The 24,510-nt window shown below is 43.1% G+C and overlaps 1 protein-coding gene across 1 annotated transcript; it reads left to right on the top strand.

Moving 5' to 3' along the window:
- The first annotated feature begins 4,951 nt into the window (after positions 1-4,951).
- Positions 4,952-16,830, top strand: IL12B (interleukin 12B). The gene is made up of 7 exons (XM_002710347.5): positions 4,952-5,039; positions 8,646-8,921; positions 9,377-9,494; positions 11,326-11,528; positions 12,921-13,078; positions 14,735-14,866; positions 16,117-16,830. The coding sequence occupies exons 1-6, from the start codon at positions 4,952-4,954 to the stop codon at positions 14,864-14,866; spliced, it is 975 nt and encodes a 324-aa protein (XP_002710393.1). The 3' UTR covers positions 16,117-16,830.
- The last annotated feature ends 7,680 nt before the right edge of the window (positions 16,831-24,510 follow it).

The following is a 24,510-nucleotide window of genomic DNA, read 5'->3' as shown; positions in this document are numbered from 1 at the left end:
CAAGGCTTGTGCCTGCAGAGTGTGAGGTGCATGTATGTTTGTGTGTGTGTGTGTGTGTGTGTGTGTGTGATGTGTGCTGCATGGAGCCACAACTAGTGGTGATGCTATATTTCTGAACTCGTAATGTTCAGTGAACAATGTCAGGGGAAGGCGTCCCAGGTGCGCTAAACCCTCTGCCCTTCATCTCATCCCCATTTTCCTGCATTGCATGGGTTTTGCTGTTGGGCCTTCCAGTATAGAGTTGCTCCATCCTGCCGTGAGCCCTGCCTCCTGTATGACCTTCCCTTGGTCTTCCTTCTTCCCCAGGCTGTGGAAACCAGAGAGGCTGCCTCGAAGGTGCCTTGAAGCGCCTCAGCCATGATGTCAACCACAGAGATCAGCAACCCCATCTCCTTCCTTTTCCCCACCCCAAAGACATTTCCTCTTGGTTCATTACCTGGAGTTTTAATGTCTTCCTCAGTGTTACTGATACACAGAGAGAGAGAGAAAAAAAGGAACTTCTTGAAATTCCCCCAGAAGGTTTTGAGAGTAGTTTTCAATGTTGCAACTTGGAACGATTCAGTTTCTAGTTTGAGTTTCCACCAGAAAGCTTGGTAGGAGTAGGGTATATAAGCTCCAGCAGCAAGAGCACCAGCATCAGAAGAACCAACTGGTTCAGGCCCATCAGATCCTGCACTCTGCCAAAAGGTGAGGTAAGTGCTTCCCTAGCCCCAGCCCCTGCTTCCCATGGGCCCCCAGACTGTCCAGGAGGAGGCGCCAGCAGTGTGTGTCCCCTGCACCTGGCAGTGTGGAGCAAGTGGATTCCCTGAAGCAGCCCTGGTGATTTACCTGCTGGGACACTATTGGAAACCTGGTACTTTGGGGGCTGGTGTGTGAAGTGTCAATTGAAACTGTTAGCTAATAACAACTGCATACCATGGTCTATGCTTACATGTACATTTTATAGAAAGGACTGTCTTGTCTTAATTCATTTTAATTTTTATTTCTTTATTTGAAAGGCAGACAGAGCTCCTATCAGCTGGTTCACTCCCCAGTTACCCACAAAAGCTGAGGCTAAGCCAGGCCAAAGCCTAGAACTCAATTCTGTTCTCCCACTTGGGTGGCAAGAGCCCAAGTACTTGAGCCATTACCTGCTGCCTCCCAGAGTGCTCATTAACAGGAAGCTAGGATGGCGAGTGGAACCAGAGTTTAAAGCATTCCGATGTGGGATGCAAGAGCCCCAAGCAGCATCTTATCTGCTAGACCAAATGCCAGCACCTGACTTATTTTGAAGTGGTACCTATATGAAAGTGTGCTCCTAAAATATTAATGTTCATCATTTAAAGTATTATATAAAGTCAGTGGTATCTGCGTTAGTGTTGAAAACTTTGTGAAAGTAATTGAATGCATGCTTATAACTGAATGTTACAGACCATACTTGCTCTATTATTTGTAATGGAGTTGCTAGTCAGTTGTGAAAGCGACCAATTAATAGCTGGATTTTCCACTTCTTTCAGATTAACTAAATTTGCTCTGACTTAAAAAATGGGAATTTATTATAATGTTTAAAAGTAGTTTCTGAAAACTTCTTAAAATCTACGAGAATAGGAAAAAGATAATCTTTACTATACCAGTGTCTCATACTTGCCCAGGTAAAATTGTGTGCAATAACATAATTGGGTTGAAATATCATCTTAACAAGATTACTAAATACCAGCTGATTGCTACTTTTTTTTTCAAACAAGGGCTCTCAAGATACTATAATTTGAGTAACACCATAGAGTTTATTTTATGGGGCCCTGAAATTTAATTTTTTCCATATATTCAATTCTAATAATAATTCATGGGATACTTCTATCCTAAATTCTGAGGTTCCCTACCATAAGAGAGCTTAGTGTGGCAGGGAAAGCAAACATTAAGTGAGTGGCTGCTTTTGCCATTATAGCAAGTGCTGTGGAAGAAGGAAAATAAATAGTTGGGAATCTTGATTTCAGCCGAGCACCATGCTGGAGACTTTACATGAATTATTTCATTACCTCCTCACCACAACAGGATGCCCATTTTACAGACTAATAGTCTGAAGCTTAAAGAGGTCAACTGACTTGCCCAGGGTCATATAACTAGCAAATGGCAGAGCCAGTTCTGGAGGTCTGCCTGGCTCTGGAGCTGTAGTCCTTTGCATGTGCCATCCATGGATTATATATTTTTTTATTTTCTAGTAGATTTTCTTTTTCTATTTAAAAAGTAACAAAATAAAACTTGAAAAATAGATGCCACCAAGTGTACCAGTTTGCCTGTGTTGGCACTGGTGTTAGAGAGCTCTAGCATACTCCTGGAAGCAGGAGTGCCATCATCCCTCACGCAAGAGTTTCAAGAGTAGAAAATCTATCAAATTGCAGGGGAGGGGTGTTTAATCCTCAAGACTCTCAAACTTACCATGCCGAGGAAATGTGAGTGAAGGTTACAGCTCTCACAGCTGATCAGCCAGAGTAGAGAAGTGATCACATCTTGATCCCTTTTTGCCTTCTCTAGGCTTTTTTTAAGGTGGTCACTTTATCAACCTCTTGTCTCATTGCCAGTGTTCCAGGGTTTAAAATGTAGATGATAATCAAATCGGAGTTGTTTCTTAGAACCGTGGCCAATGCTCCCTTGGTCCTGAAGTACAGTTCACCTGAAATTCTCAAATGCACCTGAGGCCCAGAGAGGAAGTGCTAAGCATATAGCTGAAGGGGAAGCCCCAGCATTATAACAGAGTAAAGGAATCAGCAGCAGATGCCAGGAATCCTCTTGTTTCCATTCCCAGAGTGCCGACTTCTGGGTTTTAAAGGCCCACCTAATTGCAGTACTTCTCTGGGTATTTCCCTACAGCCTGGTACAATGTTTTTGACAATCCAATGTAAACAAAACAGAGAGTTGTCCCATTTTTCCCCTTATCTCTTCCTCTAAGCACAAGTTAATATGTTAGTGGTTGCCTTCTATAATACACCATCTCATTGCAACTCCCAAAAATGCTTTCAAATGAATATTATGTCTATTATGAAGCTCAGAAAGTAACTTGGCCAACAACATAGAACAAATTAGAGGTAGAACCAGAATTCTAGCCCAGGTCTCCTTGATTCCAAGCCTGTTAATGTACTAACCAATGTTCTTTGCCAACTAGTTCTTTGCTTTAGTCATAACCTGGACTGAATTAATAAGTATGTCCCTAAATCTCCATGCAGCAGTGACAAGGGCACTGAGCTGTGTACAAGAATTCCTGACTTCTGGTCCTGTCCCTGCTATTTACAAGCTTTACAACATAAGAGAATAAAATATATAGCAAGGCCCCCTGGGGGTTAACAGAAATTCTGATAACAATGTGGTTTGTTATTACTCAGTAACCCCAACCAAAGGATGCGCATTTTTAAGGTATTTAGTTGAATTGTTTGAGTCTTACTCTTTTTCTATTATTATTTTATTTATTCATTTATTTTATTTGAAAGAGAGACAGAGAGATCAACAGAGATCTTTTAGCATCTATTTCACTCCTCAAAGGCCCACAACAGCCATCAATAGCCATGGCTGGGCCAGTCCAAAGTCAGGAGCCCAGAACTCAACCCAGGTCTTTCTCATGGGTATCAGGGACCCACTTACTTGAGTCATTACTTGCTGCCTCACAGAGTGCATATTAGCAAGAAGCTGGAATCGAAGTGGAGCAGGGATTCAAACCCAGACACTCTGAAATGGGATGCTGGTGATCCAAATATCATAACTACTGTGCCAAATGCCTTCCTCTGGGCCATGTTCTTCAGGTTACTTAGACCAAGGACCTGCAAAACCATGGTCCTTTAGAACACTGGTCTCTTCAAGATGGGAGGAGGTGTCTCAGAATGAAATTAAATGATTATAATCTCTACCTAATTCATAAGTGAGGTATAACTTTCAATCTAAAAATTCTCATGTACTCTGAAACTAAACGGAGTGTCAGTATAAGATGGTGGTTATTTATCAAGAAATTATGCATTTCATTATTTCATGGTAACTATATGAATATTTATGGTCTTCTTCCAAAGAACACTTTCAGTTTCAAGAGTTCTGGGTACTGAACATGAGTTTTAAAGTGGTTCTCAAAGTGCAATCCCTGTATCAGCATCATCAGCTTCACCTGGAAATTTTTAAATGCAAATGCTTAGGCCTCACCCAAGACAAGCTGAATCAGACACTCTGGAGCTGAGACTTAGCCTGTTTCAGTAAGGTTTCCCAGTATTCTGACATATGCTCAAATTTGAGAACCATTATGTTACATTATGTGGGTTACATTATGTGGGAGGGAGTAATTTTTTAACTTGGAGCAGTTGCTGTCTAAACAAGAGAAACTAAGCTTCCACAACAAGAACTGGTGGCTGAGTTCTTGCTGGAACTTGAAAGTTCACCTCCATCTTAACTTCCTAGCCCCTATCCCAAGTTCATCAGCCCTGAATGTCCTGATACATACTGCATTATGTTACAGCGACACAAGGGTGTGGCCTATTTCCCTAAGTGGAGAGGAATCACTTAGCATACTGACAACAAATCTTTATTGAAGGAAAGCATTTGGCCCTATAGTACAAAATCCAGGTAAAACCTTTTATTCTAAGCTACCCCTTTACAAAGACCCTGAGAAGCCATGTTTCATCTCTAAGTTTTAGGCTTCTCATCTTAAAAATAAGAGGATTATATCAGAAAGTTGGTCTAGGGTGTCTTTCAGCTACAGGTAGCTTGTGGCTCTTTAATTAGAGATGTTCATACACAGAGACTGGCATACAGCTCCTATAATTCACTTACTAATTGCCTAACAGTGTATAAAAGAAAGATGAAAATCAAGATTTAGAACAACGTAGATAGGATGCATTTATGATTCCCTAAGATAGCTGCATAATTGCTGACATGAACTCTTCTCTTTTTCTTCCCCTTCCTTCCCTCCTCTTTCTCCTGTTTCTCCCCTTCCTTATAGATGTGTCATTGGCAGTTGGTCACCTTCTGGTTTGCCCTGGTCTTGCTGGCATCTCCCCTCGTGGCCATATGGGAACTGGAGAAAGATGGTAAGTAGCTTGTCTTATTCTCTATGAAGCTCCAGATTCTAAATTAGATTTTCAGGCACTTTTGGGAAATCAGACTGAAATGGGCATCCATACATAGGATCCTCAGAGTAAGGAGCCAACATTCTGGGTAAATGCAAGGTCACACTTCCTTCTTTGACTTTGAGGTCATCTGTATTATGTGGTTTTCACACTGGATACCAGAAAGAGAGCTCTCTGTGGAATGTGGTGAGAGAAGAGATACAGACTTTGCCAGGATTACCAGAAGCTAGCTATTCATATGATTAAATTCCAAAGTGGCAGACTTGAAAAGTATAAGAACAATTTTCTATCATCTTGCACTCCACCACACTGTATCTCCCCCACTGCTGTTCCTCTGATGACTTCCTCTGACGTGGGACTTTGGAGAAAGCATAGGATTTGGACTCACACTAACCTGGGTCCAAATCTTGGTCCCTTCAACTACTGGTTATGGGTTATGGGTTACGGGTTATGTGAGCCAGATCACCCCTGAGCCTGAGTTTCCTCAACTGTTAACTGGGTATTACAAAGGGACACCTCCCACATGAGTTAATAAATATGTTAATGAATATAAAAGATATGAAGAGATGGTAAAGTGAAAATAAGTGATAGCAAGCATTACTGTTTGGGTTGTTGAAAATTATGTCTCCAAATTTTTATTATCTCATTGATCAATAAAAATTACTAGTAGATTAGTACAATAAGTACTAGTATGAGGATACTTACAAAACATGAAAAATGGTTCTTAAAAATATTTATTTTGGTACTAAAAGTTTTTTGAAATCCATGCATAGCTTTTTCATGATAAACATTTTCATGAACTTTCTGAAAATCCCTCATAGAATAAGTGGTTCCCTCTATCTTTCTGGTGTCTCACAGTCAGTAAATTTGTATTCACAGATTGTTGATTACACTTGAAAGACCCCTAGATGTTTCTCATAAAAGCCAATAGAATGAAGTGGGCAATTGCAGTCTCCAGTTATATAACAATAATAGTAATAGTAATAATACCAGCTTATATTTATTGAGCTTAGTATTGGGTCATTTATTCTCACAACAATCATATGAATCAGGGACTAGCTGTAACCCTTTTTACAGATGTTAAAAATTGAGGCTAACAGATTAGGTATCTTGCCCAGTGTCACATACCTTGTAAGGAACGGGGATCTCAATTTAGTCTCACTCCAAAGCATATGTACGTAATTATTTTAAGATTTTATAGAAAGTACATAAGCAATTATGTCCTATCCTTAGTGAGCAGAGCAAAACGAAATAGGCTTAAGTTAAAGATGAACATACTTCAGCTGATGATCAGAGATAATCTTTTAAGTCAGGAAAGTATAATACTGAAATGAGTACCTGAAAGAAATTTGGGATCATTCCTTCATTCTTAAGAATTTGAGGAAGACAACAAACCATCCACCCAACTCCCCACTCCTATGTGAGTTTTGGGAGTTAAAACTTAAGTTTTAACTTAAGTTACTTAAGTAAAAACCTAGGCTGGTTGATTAAGCCAGATCCCTTCCAACCATGGGATTTTGAGTGAGTTAAGGGACCTTAGCCTTTGCATGTTTAACCCTTTAATTATTTCTGAGTTGGTAAACTACATAAATTCCAGAAAGTCAATGTGGTAAACAAGAGGGCCTGTGCCTTGTGACAGGAGATATGGAAAGAAGCCAAGCATTAGGTTCTAGGTGCACCTCCCCAGCTTTCCTCTTGGGACTTCTGCCCCGGCCCTTGGACAAAGGTCTCCTATGTCTTCCAGTCTTAGTTGTGGCAGGAAAATAACCATGTTGTTCAGTCTCCTTGTGGATAAAAAAGAACTAGAGACAACAAAAGGTGTCACATGTCAGCACAGTTGATCATTTCTGGGATTGTCCCCCAAGTGCTTTTTACCTCTCATCTTTGTCACCCATTTACATTTATAAATCCCATAGTTATAAATCTCATAATATAATGTGAGAACTTTATCTTCTACAATGTTTTATATTTGGTGTCAATAACAAAAGCCACCATTTACAAGACATTTAATGGCATGGGCTAAGCTCTTATATTAATTAGCTTGCATAATCCACATTTGACCTTCTAAAACAAGTATGAGTATTTTTCTTTTAATAAATATCATGACAATAAAGCTTCAAGTAGTTTAATGCTGTGCCCAAAGCCACAAGGCTAGTATAAGGACTGGAACAGACTCTAAATCCAGACCTATGTCACTCTAAAATCCTGGTTCTCCAGATTGAGCAAAAACATCTGGAGAGATTAAAAAAATGGATCCCTGGACCCATTCCAAAGTTTCTGAGTCAGCAACTAAGAGTTGCATTCCTGGCAGATTCCAGGTGATGCTATATTAGTGGTTAGAGAGAAAATGCACTCAACTGTCCTTTTCAATTAATCACTGATGCTATGGCTAAACAAATGAAGAAGTTTTCATGTGACCTGCTCTTTGAGATGATAGACTAAGCCATTCCTCAAGTGCTAGTTTAGATATTGGCATTAGATATGCATTGCAAAGCCTTAAAGATACAAGGTTTGAATCAAAGCTCCTGAGTTTCAAACTTGATGTGATTGTACTCAGCCTCTTGGCTTCAGTACCCTTACTCTATGAATATGAACACTAAATCCCCTAGACTGTCTCCTAAGAGTATAAGATAGCTAAAAGCAAATAAACAAACCAGAAACAATTAAAATCTCCATTGCTGAGTTATGTGTAGAAGGAACTAAATCATTAATACTCAAGGAAAATTGTAAAGGAGTTTCTAACTACAGCCAGCTGTCTCTTTGGTCTATGTACAGCAGTCATAACTAAGAGAGTTTACAATGTGAGAGACATTGTACAAAGTCCTTCATGTGCTTTTTCCCTTTAACTCTCATATTGAAAACTATAGCATAGATATTATTATGATCTCACAGATGAGGAAACTGGGGCTCATGATGATCATGCACCTTGCTCCAAATCCCCAGCCAGTAAGCAGAGACAAGATTTCAGTCCTAGTCAGTCTTTCCTGAGATCCTATGCTTTCGATCTGTGCTATTCCACCAAATCCTTGCTTTATTCCCTTCATTTCTCTGCCTATGAGGTGACATTGTACAGCAAGTTTATCTCAACCAGACCTTTGTAAAGAATCCTATGCTGTTTTCATTTTTTGGTGTATCAAGCTCTTCCCCTTCTGACAGCTAATCAGAAGTCAGTTACTACGGGCAGCCTCCTAGTTAATAAAGTCAGTGGCAGCTATAGAACTCTTTGCTTTTCTGTTGCACAACCCTGATCCAAAACAGGGCTTAGCCCATGCCATTAAATGTCTTGTAAATGGTGGCTTTTGTTATTGACACCAAATATAAAACATTGTAGAAGATAAAGTTCTCACATTATATTATGAGATTTATAACTATGGGATTTATAAATGTAAATGGGTGACAAAGATGAGAGGTAAAAAGCACTTGGGGGACAATCTCAGCAAACATATGTCAAACCCTTCTTATGAGCAAGGTGGTATTTAAGTAGTGGGATGCCCAGCCAGTGAATAAAATACAGTTCCAGAGTGCATGGAGCTTACAATCTGGTTCTCTATTTCTGGTGCTGTCCAGTTTATGTTGTAGAGTTAGATTGGTACCCTGATGCCCCAGGAGAAACAGTGGTCCTCACCTGCGACACCTCCGAAGAAGATGGCATTACCTGGACTTCAGAACAGAGCAATAAGGTCTTAGGATCTGGCAAAACCCTGACCATCCTAGTCAAAGAGTTTGGAGATGCTGGCCAATACACCTGCCACAAAGGAGACAAGGTTCTGGGCCATTCAAAAGTGTTGCTTCACAAAAAGGAAGATGGAATTTGGTCTACTGATATTTTGAAGGACCAGAAAGGTAGGTCTATATATACAAAAATAAAAAACTGAAGAGGCAAGACATGACTAGTGCTATTGATGAATTAGCATCAAGTCCCTTACTGACATGACCCTGCAAAGCTCCATTTTCCTTTTTTCCCTGGACACTTTGAGTTATCAATCATAAAAAATCTCTTTTTGTTTCATAGTCAGAGAATTTTAAAAATTATTTCCATATTATTGGATGGCTAATGGAGGTTAATCAACATGTATAGTACAAAACTCTGCACTAGGGTGACAGCCTGGGAAAACACGAATAACTCTAACATGTTGGGTTTATAGTATGTACCTGCCAGGGTAGCAGAGGCATTTTCCAAAGAAATAAATGGAGGGAACATCACCCTTGTACCACTGGTGGCCTGTAGTTAATCATTAGCAAAATCTTTCTAAAAGTAAACACCTAAATATTGAATTTTTGTTCTTTTTAAATTCCAGAACCTAAAAGTAAGACCTTTCTAAAATGCGAGGCAAAGAATTATTCTGGACATTTCACCTGTTGGTGGCTGACGGCAATCAGTAGGGACGTGAAATTCAGTGTCAAAAGCAACAGAGGGTAAGTAAAACCAGTCCAGGTTTTCAGCATTTTGGTAGAACTATTTCAATAGAAAAAAGGGGTAGCCTATAAGTGGCCTATTGGTTAATTATGAGGGGGAAAGCTAGTCAAACCTAGATTTCTCAATGCTTGCCTTGTGCCTAAAGTTGGAGAGACTTGGAGTGCAGAGATTTAAGCCAATCTCCTGAACCAATGTATGTACTGGAACAGGGTATCATCAGGGGCTGAGAATAGTCGCTGCCATGTTTGGACCCATTCATCCAAAATGCCTAACAATGCTTGATTGAAACCCATAATACCATGGGAGGGATAAAAAGGAGAAGTCAAAGTTGCAAATAACTTGACAAAATTGCACTATGAGTTGAAAACAGAAAGAAAAACTCCAAGGCGTAGATCTTGGAGGCCCTGGAATGGGCTCCAGAAGCTCTGGGAGGCTTCCTGAAATTTTTCCAGGGCCACCTCAACTCCTTTGTCTTCTACTGACACCAAGTTCTCAATTTGTCTGGCATATTTGGACTTCCCCTAAGAGACCAACTTCCATTGATCTAGAATCTATCTGTTAGCCCCCTGTGGGACTGATTTTCAGCATCATCTAAGTTCCTAAGCACTCCCAAGCACTGTGGGATGATGGAGCAAACCCTCGGTGACCAACCTTGCTTCACCATTCTGTGACTGAGTAAATTAAGCTCTGTGGCCTCACTTTCTCATCTTGAAGATGACAATACTTAAGAGATGCTTAAACAAGTGCAAAGACATAGGTGTATGTGTTCATGGTGATGTGTTTGGTAATCGGTAGAAGAATGATTAAATAAATCATGGCTTACGGTGCTCTGGCTTAATGTACAGTCATTAAAATGAATAACCCAAACTCTGTTCTGTCATGGACAGCCTGGCCCCCCATAATATGTCCAGTTGGAGAAAAGATGAGTACAAAACCTTATGGTTATAATTTGACCCTGTTTTCTAAAAAATAAAATTTTTCTGTGTATGTAAAGATTAAAAATATATATGCATTATACATGTAGACATATGATGTCTTGAATACTGAAAAAAGTAAGACTGCAACAGCTATGAGTAGTGGTTGCATCTGGAAGTAAAGTTAGGGTTAAAAGGCCATGAAGGGCCGGCATCGTGGCTCAATAGGCTAATCCTCTGCCTGCAGCGCCGGCACACCGGGTTCTAGTCCCAGTCGGGGCACCGGATTCTGTCCTGGTTGCCCCTCTTCCAGGCCAGCTCTCTGCTGTGGCCCGGGAGTGCAGTGGAGGATGACCCAAGTGCTTGGGCCCTGCACCCGCATGGGAGACCAGGATAAGCACCTGGCTCCTGCCTTCAGATCAGCAGGGTGCGCCGGCCGCAGCGGCCATTGGAGGGTGAACCAATGGCAAAGGAAGACCTTTCTCTCTGTCTCTCTCTCTCTCACTGTCCACTCTGCCTGTCAAAAAATATATATATAAATAAATAAAAGGCCATGAAGAAGGCCAACACATGGTTTTTTATGCACATCTATATCATTCTAATTTTTTATAACTAGTATGTGCTGATTTTTATTAAAACAGGAAATATGAATTTAAAATTTGAATAAGGAGATTTAATCAGGGAATCTGGATCTAAAAACAAAAATCCAGATTCATTTATGAAAGAGGTATGAAAGTGTGGCTTTCCTAAACATTTTTGCTCTCTCTTGAAGCTGAGCTTGTTCTCCTGAGGAAGGCAGTTTCTTACGCCCCAGCCAGAAAAATTAGGTTCTACAGGCCTTATCTGTCTCACTGGCTACAGTCCTGAGAATGCTCCCGTTAGTGTATAACAGGATAATTTCTGTCTTTGATTTCAGCTCTTCTGACCCCCAAGGAGTGACATGTGGAGTACCAGAGAGAGTCAGTGTGAACCACACGGAGTATAAGTACTCAGTGGAGTGTCAGGAAGACAATGCCTGTCCTGCTGCTGAAGAGAGCCTGCACCTTGAGGTGATGCTGGATGCTATTCACAAGCTCAAATATGAAAACTACACCAGCAGCTTCTTCATCAGAGACATCAGTGAGTTGGGGTTGATTATTGGTGCTTCCTAAAGGAAGATGCAATTTGTTATAGGGTCACCATGTCCCATGCACCAGGGTAAGGGGTTTACATGCATTATCTCTTTTATTCTGTACCCCCCCCCGCAAATGTGTTATAGATACTAGTATTGGCATTTCAGAGAGGAGGGAATTGAGTTTTAGAAAGCTTGAGCAACTTGCCCCAGATCTCAGATCTCATTGTTGGCATTTCAGATCCCAATCTGCCCCCACCAGAAACAGCAGACTGTTTCCAGCACTTCTGTTCTACCACCCATGCAGCTTCCATGATGAATCCAAGAGTCGCTCATCCATAATATTTACATTCAGAACCCGGCTTCCCTTTTAATATAATTTGGTCTCTTCTATCACATATATATATATATATATATATATATATATATATATGGGAGGGTATATTTCTATAAGCCCTTCAAAAATGGACATGTGTTTTTTGTAGTTAGCAAAGATTTCACCATTTATTATTTCCTGCCTTTTGTCCATTGAAAAAGCATCATGATAAATTGTGATAGAACCACAAAACTTGCCCTAGAATTTATGGGGTGTTTGTACTTGGTGGGTTAGTCAAGGAGGTCTGATTCATAGAGAGTGGAAGGGGAAGAGCCCCTCCAAGAAGATGTCAAGTATGAAGAACAGAGCCATGGCTTTTGTGAGAAGGAGAGCTGGCCAACAGAACCCCAAAATGAGTCACAGGATGTCTGTCCTCCCCTTGTCTAGAAGACACCCTGCCTGGGGATGGGGTCTGTGATACTCAGTGTGGGATCCTCTCTGCCCACTCCAACAGCTGGCACATGACGGGTGTATGTAATTATCTACTGGATAAATGACTGAGCACAGAGACCATTTATATTAGCCACTACAAGAGAAGTCAATGCCACAAACCACAGAAATACTAAAGAAAAGGCAGTGAGTAGAAAAGCTCTCCTCTCATCCTCAGAAAACGCTTCAGCTCAGATCTGCACTGGGTGCAAAGAGAGGGACTGAGCACAGAGAGTGGTCCTTCACTGAGGTCAGACATGAGAGCCTTGTTGTTGTCTCAGGGAATTTCTTCTAACCTCCAGGCAAAGGGGCTCCAACTCCCAGATCCCATTGGGTTAGGCAGTGATAGGAGGAACTCTGAGCTTCTCTAAGGTTCTTCAACCAAGGATGTGAACGTTGATGACAACTGCTTTCATGGGCACTGTCATGAACATCTGCAACACAGGTGCCTCACACATGCCAGCCATGTGCTCAGAGAAGTTAAGTAGCTATCCAGGGACTCACAACGGGCCAAAGTGTCAGTGGGCTCAGAAGTCAAACCATCTATCTCCAAAGGCCCACCAGGAAAATAAAGGGTGTTTCTCCTCTTCCATAGTCAAACCTGATCCACCCCAAAACCTGCAGATGAAGCCATTGAAGAATTCCCGGCATGTGGAGGTCAGCTGGGAGTACCCTGATACCTGGAGTACCCCACACTCATACTTCTCCCTGACATTCTGTGTTCAGGTGCAGAACAAGAACAAGAAAGAAAAGGTAAGGTACGGTCTGGGTTCAGCATGTCCTGTGAGCAAGTCTCTGAAAGTCCACACCAGGAAGATGATGAAGAATGACAGTAACAGCACCTTTGTTTTAGCACTTGCTATGTTCCTGGAATTATGCTAGTGGTTTTCCAACACTTAACCCATGTAATTAATCCTAGGGGAAAAGATAGTATTGTCATCATATCTTCACAAGTAAAGCCACTGAAGTTCAGAGAGGCGAAGTGATTTGCCTAAGGTCCAACTCAGCCTGCCAGATATAAAGCCCATGTACCCAAACACCCACTGCTCTGGCATGGTTGACCATTAATCCTTGCACTCAGAACTGGTCCTGATACAGGAGACCTGGGCTCCGGGAGCCTAAAATCATTGTTTTTAACTAAGTAAACACAATGACAGACAGAACATTCATGATAAACCTCCTGCAAAATGGGTAACTCCCAACTGTTCCAGATATTGTGAAATTCTTTTAAGAGGATGTCTGCACTTCTGTAAGTTAACATGATGGCTTTCCAACTTTCCCACCTGAGCATCAGAATCCCTTTCCTCCTGCAAGTGTCCAGAGCACTTTTATGGAGGTCCAGCCGCATTGAACCTCACTTCTTTTTAAAATTTATTTATTTATTTGAAAGTCAGAATTACACAGGAAGAAAAGGGGAGGCAGAGAGAGAGAGAGAGTTCTTCCATCTGCTGGATCACTCCCCAGTTGGCCGAAATGGCCAGACCTGTACCAATCCGAAGCCAGGAGCCAGGAGCTTCCTCTGGGACTTCCCACGCAGGTGCAAGGGCCCAAGAACTTGGGCCATCTTCCACTGTTTTCCCAGCCATAGCAGAGAGCTGCATCGGAAGTAGAGCAGCCAGGACTCAAACTGGTGCCCACATGGGATGCTGGCACTGCAAGTAGCAGCTTTACCTGCTAAGCCACAGCAGCAGCCTCAAACCCCACTTTTAAAATCACTGGACATGACTCAAAACTCAGTGACTCAGTCCCTCACTGAAAAGAATTTAGGGGATGGGGGAGGTATTCTGGGATAAATTTTATTTTAATATTATTTAAAGTCTTGGTAAATATCTTCCCTATTTAAGATACATATCATTAGTTGGTAATACTGTGTGTTTTCTAATGTGTTACACTTGCTAAGAGTTTTATATGATCATCGCCTTTGACTTAAACATATCAATGAGATAGTTATTATTCCTATTTACAAATGAAAAAAACAGATCCAGAGAGCCTAAGCTATTTCCCTAAGGTTACATAGCTATTTAGTACCAGTACCAGGATTTGAAGGCCAAGTTATTTGATGAAAGGTCAGGGTATAGTATTTCTGGATGTCCAGGTGACAGCCATGACTAATCTGCGTCAGTCGCTCCATCAGCTTAGTCCTGGGGCTCTACGGCAAGGGCTACAAGGATGAAAAGTGGACCAAACGATTGTTTCTTTGGGGCTTATGAAGTAGACAAGCAAATCTGTGCTTAGAGCTTCTTCCAGTAGGTGGTGCCAGTTCTTTGCATGCCTCTTGGGAATTGCAAACAGAGTGTCTTAAGGCTGAGATGTGCTTTTTAGGGGAGGTTGTACTTTGCAGAAATATGCTCAGCCTGTCTTGTCACTGCATTGCCAATGGGTCTTCACAGAATTCCCTTCTCCTTGCAGAAAGATAGACTCTGTGTGGACAAGACTTCGGCCACAGTCATGTGCCACAAGGATGCCAAGATTCGTGTGCAAGCCCGGGACCGCTACTATAGCTCATCTTGGAGCGAATGGGCATTTGTGTCCTGCAATTAGGTGAGCAGAGTATCCCCAGGTGCTGTGCCTGGGAACAAGGCTTTGGGGTGGGAGGCACTGTGCAGGAGAGGAAAGGGGAGAAGGGGGTACCTGGCACATGGAACCCAGAGTCACAAGCTAACATTTACTTGTTAATGGATATTTGATGTTTATGTTATATCAGGCATTGTGCTGGGCAGGGGACTATTTTTTTTTATATTTAATTGATTTATTTGAAAGACAGAGTTACAGAGAGGCAGAGAGAGGGAGAGAGGTCTTCCATCCAGTGGTTCACTCCCCAGGTGGCTGCAATGACTGGAGCTGGAGCTGGGTCAATCTGAAGCCAGGAGCCAGGAGCTTCTTCCGGGTCTCCCACATGTGTTAGGGGCCCAGGGACTTGGGCCATCTTCCTCTGCTTTCCCAAGCCACAGCATTGAGCCGAACTGGAAGTGGAGCAGCCGGGGACTCGAACTGGCGCCCACATGGGATGCCGACACTGCAGGCGGAGGCCTCACCCAATACGCCTCAGCGCCGGCCCCAAGGGGACAATTGCAGTAAAGAAAACAGGCATGGGCCTGCCCTCCTAGAAGAAAAGGCAAAGAAAGGAGAGAAAGGTAGCAGGAGTTAGAGCAAGGAGGACATGCCTGCTTCCCAGAGTCAGAACTTGTTCTGAGAGCACTGGGACATCCTTGGGTAATAATGAAACCAGATATTCTTTTTAGTATATGTGCTGCCGAAGGGAGCACAAAACCAGATATTCTTTTAAGAACTCTCAAGAGAGCCTCTGAGGGCTGGTGCTGTGGCGTAGCAGGTAAAGCCACCGCCTGCAGTGCCGGCATCCCACATGGGTGCCAGTTCAAGTCCTGGCTGCTCCACTTCCGATCCAGCTCTCTGCTACGGCCTGGGAAAGCAGAAGATGGCCCAAGTCCTTGGGCCCCTGTACCCACATGGGGACCCAGAAGAAGCTCCTGGATCCTAGCTTCAGATCAGCATATCTCCAGCCATTGTGGCCAATTGGGGAGTGAACCAACAGATGGAAGACCTTTTTTTTTTCTCTCTCTCTCTGCCTCTCCTTCCCTCTCTGTGTAATTCTGACTTTTAAATAAATAAATCTTTTTTAAAAAGAGAGAGAGAGAGAGAGCCTCTGGCAAGCATGGTACCAACCATATTCTAGGCCACATGAGGAAGAGCTGGCCCTTCCCATACAGAATTCTAATAAGCTTTTGATGCTACATTTCTAATCCTTATGTACTTTTGGCCTTCTTTTTCAGATTCCAATGCCAGAATGTAGCTTTGGAGGAGAAGTGGAAGATGTTATTAGACAAAATTTTAAAGACATGATGGAATAGACTAAAAAACTATTTTCCACTTATTTTGTTTTTCTAAAAAAATTTTTGGATCATAGTGATATATTTGCTATATTTTTATATTTAGATGCTAAATGTCCACTGAAACAATCACCTAATTTATTCATAGATTTTCTAGTTTTCAAATTGCCACTAACCTTAATGCTATTTAAATATTTAAATAATTTATGTATTTATTAATTTGTTACTATTATTTAAGGTGTGTGTGCCAGGATGTTTTGAATGTTTCAGTCTCATGACCTGATCCATAAGGATCAGGCTCTATTTTGTAAAATGTGAACTTCAGTGTTATTTATACCGATGACTTTTCAAGCAAGCCTGAAAGTACATTGGTTTTATGACAATTAGTAAGAACATGATGTTCTGATGCCAGGACACTGTATATCTGTGATGGATGAGAACACAAGAGATTTAAATGGTGAATGAAGCCTCAGATCTGCTGAAGGGAACATGGATAAGATGATGCTATTTCCCATATCCATGAAGTCATCCTTGCAGGGGTATTGATCAAGCAAACAATTCAGGGTCACCTATGCTTCCAAGCAGTTTTGGTCTTTGGATGCCTGACTTTTAAAATGAGCTAAAAAAAAAAAAAAAAAAAAAAAAAAAAAAAAAAAAAAAAAAAGACTGAAATTGCAATTCAGCTTCAGCATCCCTAGCGGTCCATGCCTCACCTCTCTGAGGCGCAGGAGGGTGGCAGCATGAGTGCTCAGAAGAAAAAAAGACCTTAGAGTTCAAGAGGGAGGAAAAGTGTAGTAATTGCTAAGGACACAAGATTGTCAGAATTGCAGGTGGCTTCTAAATGACCACGCAAAAAAGGCACACAGATACAGAGGAAATGATCTAGAATCTCTCCTCATCAACACGAATGAACCTGAATCCAACGTGACCAGAAAGTAATGCTCCACAAAGGTGCTATTTTTAAGTAATGAATATGCTTCCTAGAAAGTGATTATATCTGTTATCTGTGTGTTTATTTATTTATTTATTTATTTTTGTATTCCAAGACCAAACTAATAAAAAATTTTTTTGCAATCATATTTTGGCCTCTCCCAAATGACTCAAGTATTCTGTTTCCAAGACTACAAAGGGTGCATTTTCTTCCCTATCATTTAAGAATTCTCCCCTCCTTGAAGCCATTTCATTTCCAGTTTCTCAGAGTAACTCTTTGACTTTATACTGTTTACAAAGTCAATGTCTTGCTGTCTTGCTGAGCTTGGAGAATGTCCTTGCAATCTGACCAATGAGAACTGTTTGCAAGGCCACTGAACCACACTATGCTCTTGTTAAGGGTTGGGTGCTCTTGTTTCTTCCACCTTCTGTTCTGGAATCAACTCTAATGGTCTCCCCAGCATTGCAAAATAGAATTCTAGGCTGGAAAAGCCCTGGGTATTCTATCTACTAGGTCCAACCTTAGCATTTATTCAAGATTCGCCACATGTCCAGACATGTGCTAGTCCTTGGGGGTTGAGAGTTTCAATAAACCTCATACTGTCTCCCCAAACAGTGCCCACTCTAGCCCTGCTTGCAAGACAAGGATGAGGAGTTCATTTCAATACCATTAAATGCTAAATGTTTGCTATATATGGTTCCCTGGGGTAAGAACAAAAGAGAAGTATACAGACAACCTGAAGTCATCCAGGAAGACTCCACACAGAAGCAAAGGGGTCAACTTTGGCTTACAAAATGGGCAAGGCTAGCATATTCCCCTTGGATGCCCTCTGTGGAAGAACAAGTGGTGGGATCCAGAGAAAGGAGTCTGTTTCCCTGCCATCCTGAAAATCCAACTGAACACATCTGAGCTTCCCTGCCATGGCAGGGTAACTATAAAAGGTCCTGATTTCAAGAGTCCTTTTGTTGCCCTTATTCTGCTCTGCTCCTCACCTGGAAGAATGGAGGGAGGTTTCTGTCATCCTACTCTAAGTTTGAAATGTATCATCTTGCATTAGAAACCCACACCTGACAGCACATGGTTAGTTAATAACTATTTGTCCTCCTACAAGATCTTTTACCTAGAGATACCAAAGCACTTAATGCACAATGCTAATCAAGAAAAATCACATTTCATAAACGCAGAGACCTGGACCTTTCCCAAAGCTTCCGGCCAGCCTCAGGCAGAGCTCTGATGTTCTGGCTTCCACTATGCCCAGTGTTTTTCTGCCATGGTCTTTAGCATTTGACTGATTCCAGTACATATAAAGGGGAGTTTCCATTTTTTAAAGGCATTCCCCCAGAACAGTCTTTGTACTGTAAATCTACCCACCATGAAATGCATCAAGTGTCCCAGGAAAAAAAATCTCAGACCTGGAAATCACAGGCCCTGGCCCCAGGCATGACCAAACCTTTCTGGGACCATATGATTTTTTTTTTTTTTTTTTTGACAGGCAGAGTGGACAGTGAGAGAGAGAGAGAGAGAGAGAGAGAAAGGTCTTCCTTTGCCATTGGTTCACCCTCCAATGGCCGCCGCGGCCGGCGCGCTGCGGCCGGCGCACCGCACTGATCCGATGGCAGGAGCCAGGAGCCAGGAGCCAGGTGCTTTTCCTGGCCTCCCATGGGTGCAGGGCCCAAGCACCTGGGCCATCCTCCACTGCACTCCCTGGCCACAGCAGAGAGCTGGCCTGGAAGAGGGGCAACCGGGACAGAATCCGGTGCCCCGACCGGGACTAGAACCCGGTGTGCCGGCGCCGCTAGGCGGAGGATTAGCCTAGTGAGCCGCGGCGCCGGCTGGGGACCATATGATCTTGAGCAAGGAGTAGACACAACTATACAACTTGAAAGTTCTTTGATAAACATGCACTCCCAGGTTTCTTCTTCCTTGATGTTCCTTTCAGCTCTGAAGGTTGGAAAGCCAAGCAGTCACTTCTCCATCTACCCTTGCTGTCTGGCAAAGCCAGGAGACCTGGTGCTAGCCAATAAAATGTGAGAAAATTCCACTTGGGGGACTACCAAGAAATTTCAGCTTCCCCGATTTAAAAAAATAATAAAAATAGAGCCATGGCTGGTATCATTCTTGCCCTCTTTTTCCGCTCTTGAGCAGACAGAACATGAGAACCTTCAGAGATACCTGGCACCCAGGGTAAAAGCCATAATGCAAGAATCTTCTACTAAGAAGGTTCGGGCCCCTATAGTGGCATTGTGGAGCACCCAAACTCTAACTTCCTACCCAAGATGCCTCATTATGTAATGTCTTAGTCTGTTTCTTATTGCTATAACAAAATGCACAAGACTGGCCCAGGTATAAAGAACATAGGTAGGCCGGCACTGTGGCTCACTTGGCTAATCCTCTGCCTGCGGTGCCGGCACCCCAGGTTCTAGTCCCGGTTGGGGTGCCAAATTCTGTCCCGGTTGCTCCTCTTCCAGTCCAGCTCTCTGCTGTGGCCCAGGAAGGCAGTGGAGGATGGCCCAAGTGCTTGGGCCCCTGCACCCGCATGGGAGACCAGGAGGAGGCACCTGGCTCCTGGCTTCAGATCGGAGCAGCACCGGCCATAGTGGCCATTTGGGGAGTAAACCAACAGAAGGAAGACTTTTCTCTCTGTCTCTCTCTCTCACTGTCTAACTCTGCCTGTTTAAAAAAGGAAGAAGGAGAAGGAGAAGGAGAAGGAGAAGAAGAAGAAGACAGATTTATTTAGGTAACAGTCTGGAGAACAGGAAGTCCAGGAGCATGGCACCAACGTCTGGTGTGAGCTTTCTTGCAGTATCACCACATGGGGGAGGGCAGCATGGGGCAAGACAGAGTAAGCTGGCTCAGGTCTCTTCCTCTTCATGTAAAGTCAACTAGTTCCCATCTCTCACAACCTGACTTAGTCCTAATTATCTCCCAAATGCCTTCCTCCAAGCACCAGAACACATGAATTTAGAGATCACGTTTCCAACCGATGAACTTTGGAGAGACAAAATTAAATACCATAGCACATGAGAAAGACTCATAATTATTTCCTTTGTTTGGTGAAATGACATAAAATTGACTATCTTTTAACCATTTTATGTGTGAGTTCAGTGGCATTAGATACGTTCACATTGTTGTGCCACCATCACCACTTGCTCTCTCCAAAACAACTGTATCTTCCCAAACCAAAATTCTGTATTCATTCAATAATAACCACTCTCATATTTGTTTTTAAAATGGAAAATAAATAAATCAAAACCTAAAGATATTCTGAACATTCAAAACCTCATTTAGAAGAGGCTTGCTCACCAAGTCAGAAAACAGGTCACAAGTGAGAGCCAAAGTTTAAGCCTCAGAAAACCCAGTTCTGTCCCTCACTGCTGATGCAGGCCTGCAGAAGCCACGGCACATTCATGTTCCAGTGAGGCCTGGTGGAGACCTAGCAATCCCCTGCCCCCAGACCTCCATGCTGTGCAGGAACAAGTGAGAACACCAACAGGCAGCACCCTCTGCAGTCTGCCAGTCCTACCATTAGGGGTCTACCCCTCATCTCCCATGTTTGAGAAGAAAGGGAAGAAATAAAAGGCCAATGCAGTCGAAGCAGCTGTGTCATTAGACTCCCAACCACCCTGTGAAGACGGGATTCTCACCCCCATTACAGATGGGGAAACTGTGGCCAGGGTCCCTCCTTCAAGGGCAGACCAAATCTCAACAGGACTCATCTGAAGGGGAAAGGGATCAGAAGATCCCTCAGCAGACACACCTCTGTTGTTCCTCCACTGGGCATTTTTATTTACAGCTCTGTCCCTGGCACCATCCTCAATTTCCTGGATACAGGGATGAACAAGACCCTGTCTTCACATGGATTCTAGTCCCAGGGCACCAAATGTATCCCATGCTAAGCACTGGAGGCCACTTCTAAAGGGTTAAATGAGATCATCAATTGAACATGATTGGCACAGTGTCACTGGCAGCTCTTTCCACTGACTAGCTCTTTGAGCCTGAACAAGTGAGTTCACCTCTTTAAGACTCTGTTTCATCAACCTCAAAATGGGATAACGACAGTGTCATCCTTACAGGGTGGTTGTGAAGACTGAATGAAATAATCTCAGAAAGTTCTGGAGGGACAGAAGGTATGACAACTTTCCTCACCCACCATAAGGGTCATCACTCACACAGATGCAACAGAAAGTCATGTTTGTCTAATCAAAGTCTTACATGAAATGGGAGACTTCAGAAATGAAAACTCAAAGACCCAGGGAAAACTATGTTTTTATGCTGCAGTTACAAGAAGAAAGGACAGCCATACAGAAACATGACTGCACCAAAAGGGTATGACATAATGTTGAAAGACAGAAGGAGAAAGTCCAGCAAGGTCATTCTGTTCAGATACTTCTTGGCCTCTCTAAGGCAGCATTCCTTCCTCCCTGCTGTGGGGCAGCACCCTCTGGAATGAGTGTCTTCAACAGAGAAGGCGGAGAGTGACTTTTCTAGGTTTGACGGTTTCCTTTAGGCTATAGGAGTTCTAGTTCTGGGGACCTGCCTTGGTGAAGAGCAATTCTGGCTTCTGTGAATTACTGGCAAGAGAAAGAGGTGAGAGGCAGGATGGCAGGGGAGGTGGGAGAGGCCATGGCTTGAAGCCTGTTTCTGAAGCCCTCCCATCTCCTTTAGTTCAAAATCCTCAGTGTGGCAAGGTGCCATACTTTGGTGAATCACTTCCTGAGTTCCATCAGTACTTGGACAAGTACCTGACCCACAGCAAATCCCCTGTTAAGGGTTCACTGTTGTCCATTTTGCTAAACAGCTTATCACCTGAAAGAAGACTAATCTGGACCTGTGCTTTGTGCAGGACTCAGGGGGATGGAGGAATGGTTATTACCAGGCCCGAACTGGGTTGGGATCAAGGGGTCCCAACTGCACCAATGAGGAAGAAAGATGTGGTCCTGTCTGCTGAGATTTAGATGCCTTTTCAGTATAGCCTCCCTTTCATAAAATTGAGCTGCAAGTTATCCCCATTTGGAAGATACCAAGATAACAATGAACTCAATCGCTGCCTGCAGGTATTATTCATTCTGGTGAGAGGGGGATACATGGTAACTATATTAAAATGTAGTCTGCCTGGGATGATGCTACGTGTATCATAAATATTTCTTTTTACAAACGTTTCCCATTCTTGGGAGGAGCCTTTTTCTCTCTCACCTTCCTGGATGTAACAGTTTGGCATTAAACTGCCAATTCCCCTTACCTATAGATCACACTTTAATAATCTCTTTGGGGCCGGTGCAGTGGCTCACCTGGTTAATCCTCCGCCTGCGGTGCCGGCATCCCATATGGGTGCCAGGTTCTAGTCCTGGTTGCTCCTCTTCCAGTCCAACTCTCTGCTGTGGCCTGGGAGGGCAGTGGAGGATGGCCCAACTGCTTGGGCCCCTGCACCCGCATGGGAGACCAGGAAGAAGCACCTGGCTCCTGGCTTTGGATTGGCGTAGCGCTGGCTGCAGCGGCCATTTGGGAAGTGAACCAATGGAAGGAAGACCTCTCTCTCTCTCTCTCTCTCTCTCTCTCTCTGTAACTCTACCTATCAAATAAATAAATAAAAATTTTTTAAAAAATAATCTCTTTCTATTTTGTTTCAGTACAGTCCTTCTTCCAAGTCACCAACTGCAACAAAATGTATTTGGACAAGGCTTTCTCCAGAGGGTCATATCACAGCAAAGAAATGAATTCCCTCTCTCAAGTTCATCAAATGTAAAACTAAAATCAGCACTAGCACTGATGGCTACACCAGCAGGCACGCATGCTGCAAGTCCTCTGCAGGCAATGCATCTGCGAGTAGGTTTGCCTTTCCCTTCACCCAGGCATGGGTGCCATAGTATAGACCGTTCTAGTGGTGCTCAAGCTGCTGGCTTGCATGATTTCCCCATCCAGTGAATGCCAGTGTGTGCTGGCTGCAGGACTCTGCAGCTGCTCTCCAATCTCCTCTTTGAATACATACCACCTCCCCCTGCCCTTCACCCTGCCCATCTGGCACCTTCCCTGGAGGCCCACAAAAGCAGCTAATCCCAGCAAAGCAATTTCAGAGAGCTGGACACTTCACCAGTTGCCATACAGACCTGGAGGAGAGGGAAGTTAGGGTAACAAGCTTTGGACAAACCAAGGCGTTCAGGGATCTTCCTTCTTTCCAAACCCAATCACACACACACACACACACACACAGAGGTATGATGATAATGACAGATATGTACACCTGAAGCTAGAAGACCCAAACTCAAATCTCTGCTCCCCACTCAGCGGCTCCGTGCTCTTACGCAATTCCTTAATCGTTGTGCCTCAGCTTCCTTACTTTTAAAGCAAGTGTGCTAACAGCATCACCACTTCCTAGAGCCCCGTGGGGATTAAACAAGACCATGCTCAAAGCACAGGATGCTGAATCACAATAGATGTTAGCTGTGGCTGCTCTTTTACTAAGGTAAATGTTGAAAAGAAGAGATAATCCTAAATTCTACCTCTTCTCTCTCTGTGGAGGTGAGGGCTGGTATTAGACATATACTTATGACTTCTAGTCCTCACTCAGAAAGCCACATGCTCCCATCCACCAGCCCTCTCCTGGACATATGGCCAGTACATAGCATGGGCAGCCTATCACAGCATCCAGAGCAATGCCCAATTTCAGCAAACCATGTACGGGTTTCTGTTCTACTTTGTAGAACATTCTTGAGCCATGACTTTCCCTTTCTCTAAAATCTCTCTTTTTGGGGCCAGCACTGTGGCACAGTGGGTTAAAGCCCTTGCCTGAAGTGCCAGCATCCCATATGGGTGCCAGTTCTAGTCCCAGCTGCTCCTCTTCTGATCCAGCTCTCTGCTATGGCCTGGGAAAGCAGTAAAAGATGGCCCAAGTCCTTGGGCCCCTGCACCCATGTGGAAGACTCCAAGAAGCTCCTGGATCCTGCCTTTGGATCAGCGCAGCTCCAGCCAATGCAGCCATCTGGGGAATTAACCAGCATATGGAAGGCTTCTCTCTGTCTCTACCTCTCTCTATAACTCTGTCTTTCAAATAAATAAAATAAAATAAAATAAATCTTTAAAAACAATCTCTCCTTTTTGCACATTTGGGATGCTTAGGGGCTAACCAGACCAATGATCTCCCAACTTCTTTGGGACAACATCCCTTCATTCTACTGGAAATCTTAATGGAGACCCCAACATACACAGGGATTAGGGAGGATTATGTCCGAGGAAACTTCAGTTGTTTCTACAGTATTCGAATTCCTTGCAAGGAGAATATATTAGTATACTTCTTATATAATTAAAAATTCATTTTTTATGAAGTCCTGTGTGAAAAGCAAACAAAAACAGAGCTTCTCTGCTTCCATTCACTCAGTTCCCCTCCCTATTCACTACTGGGAGTCCTGTGG

Source organism: Oryctolagus cuniculus, chromosome 6 (assembly GCF_964237555.1).
Source record: "Oryctolagus cuniculus chromosome 6, mOryCun1.1, whole genome shotgun sequence".
Taxonomy (NCBI): Eukaryota; Metazoa; Chordata; class Mammalia; order Lagomorpha; family Leporidae; genus Oryctolagus; species Oryctolagus cuniculus.
Note: the sequence above shows the minus strand (reverse complement) of the source record. Positions and strands in the feature narration are given on the sequence as shown.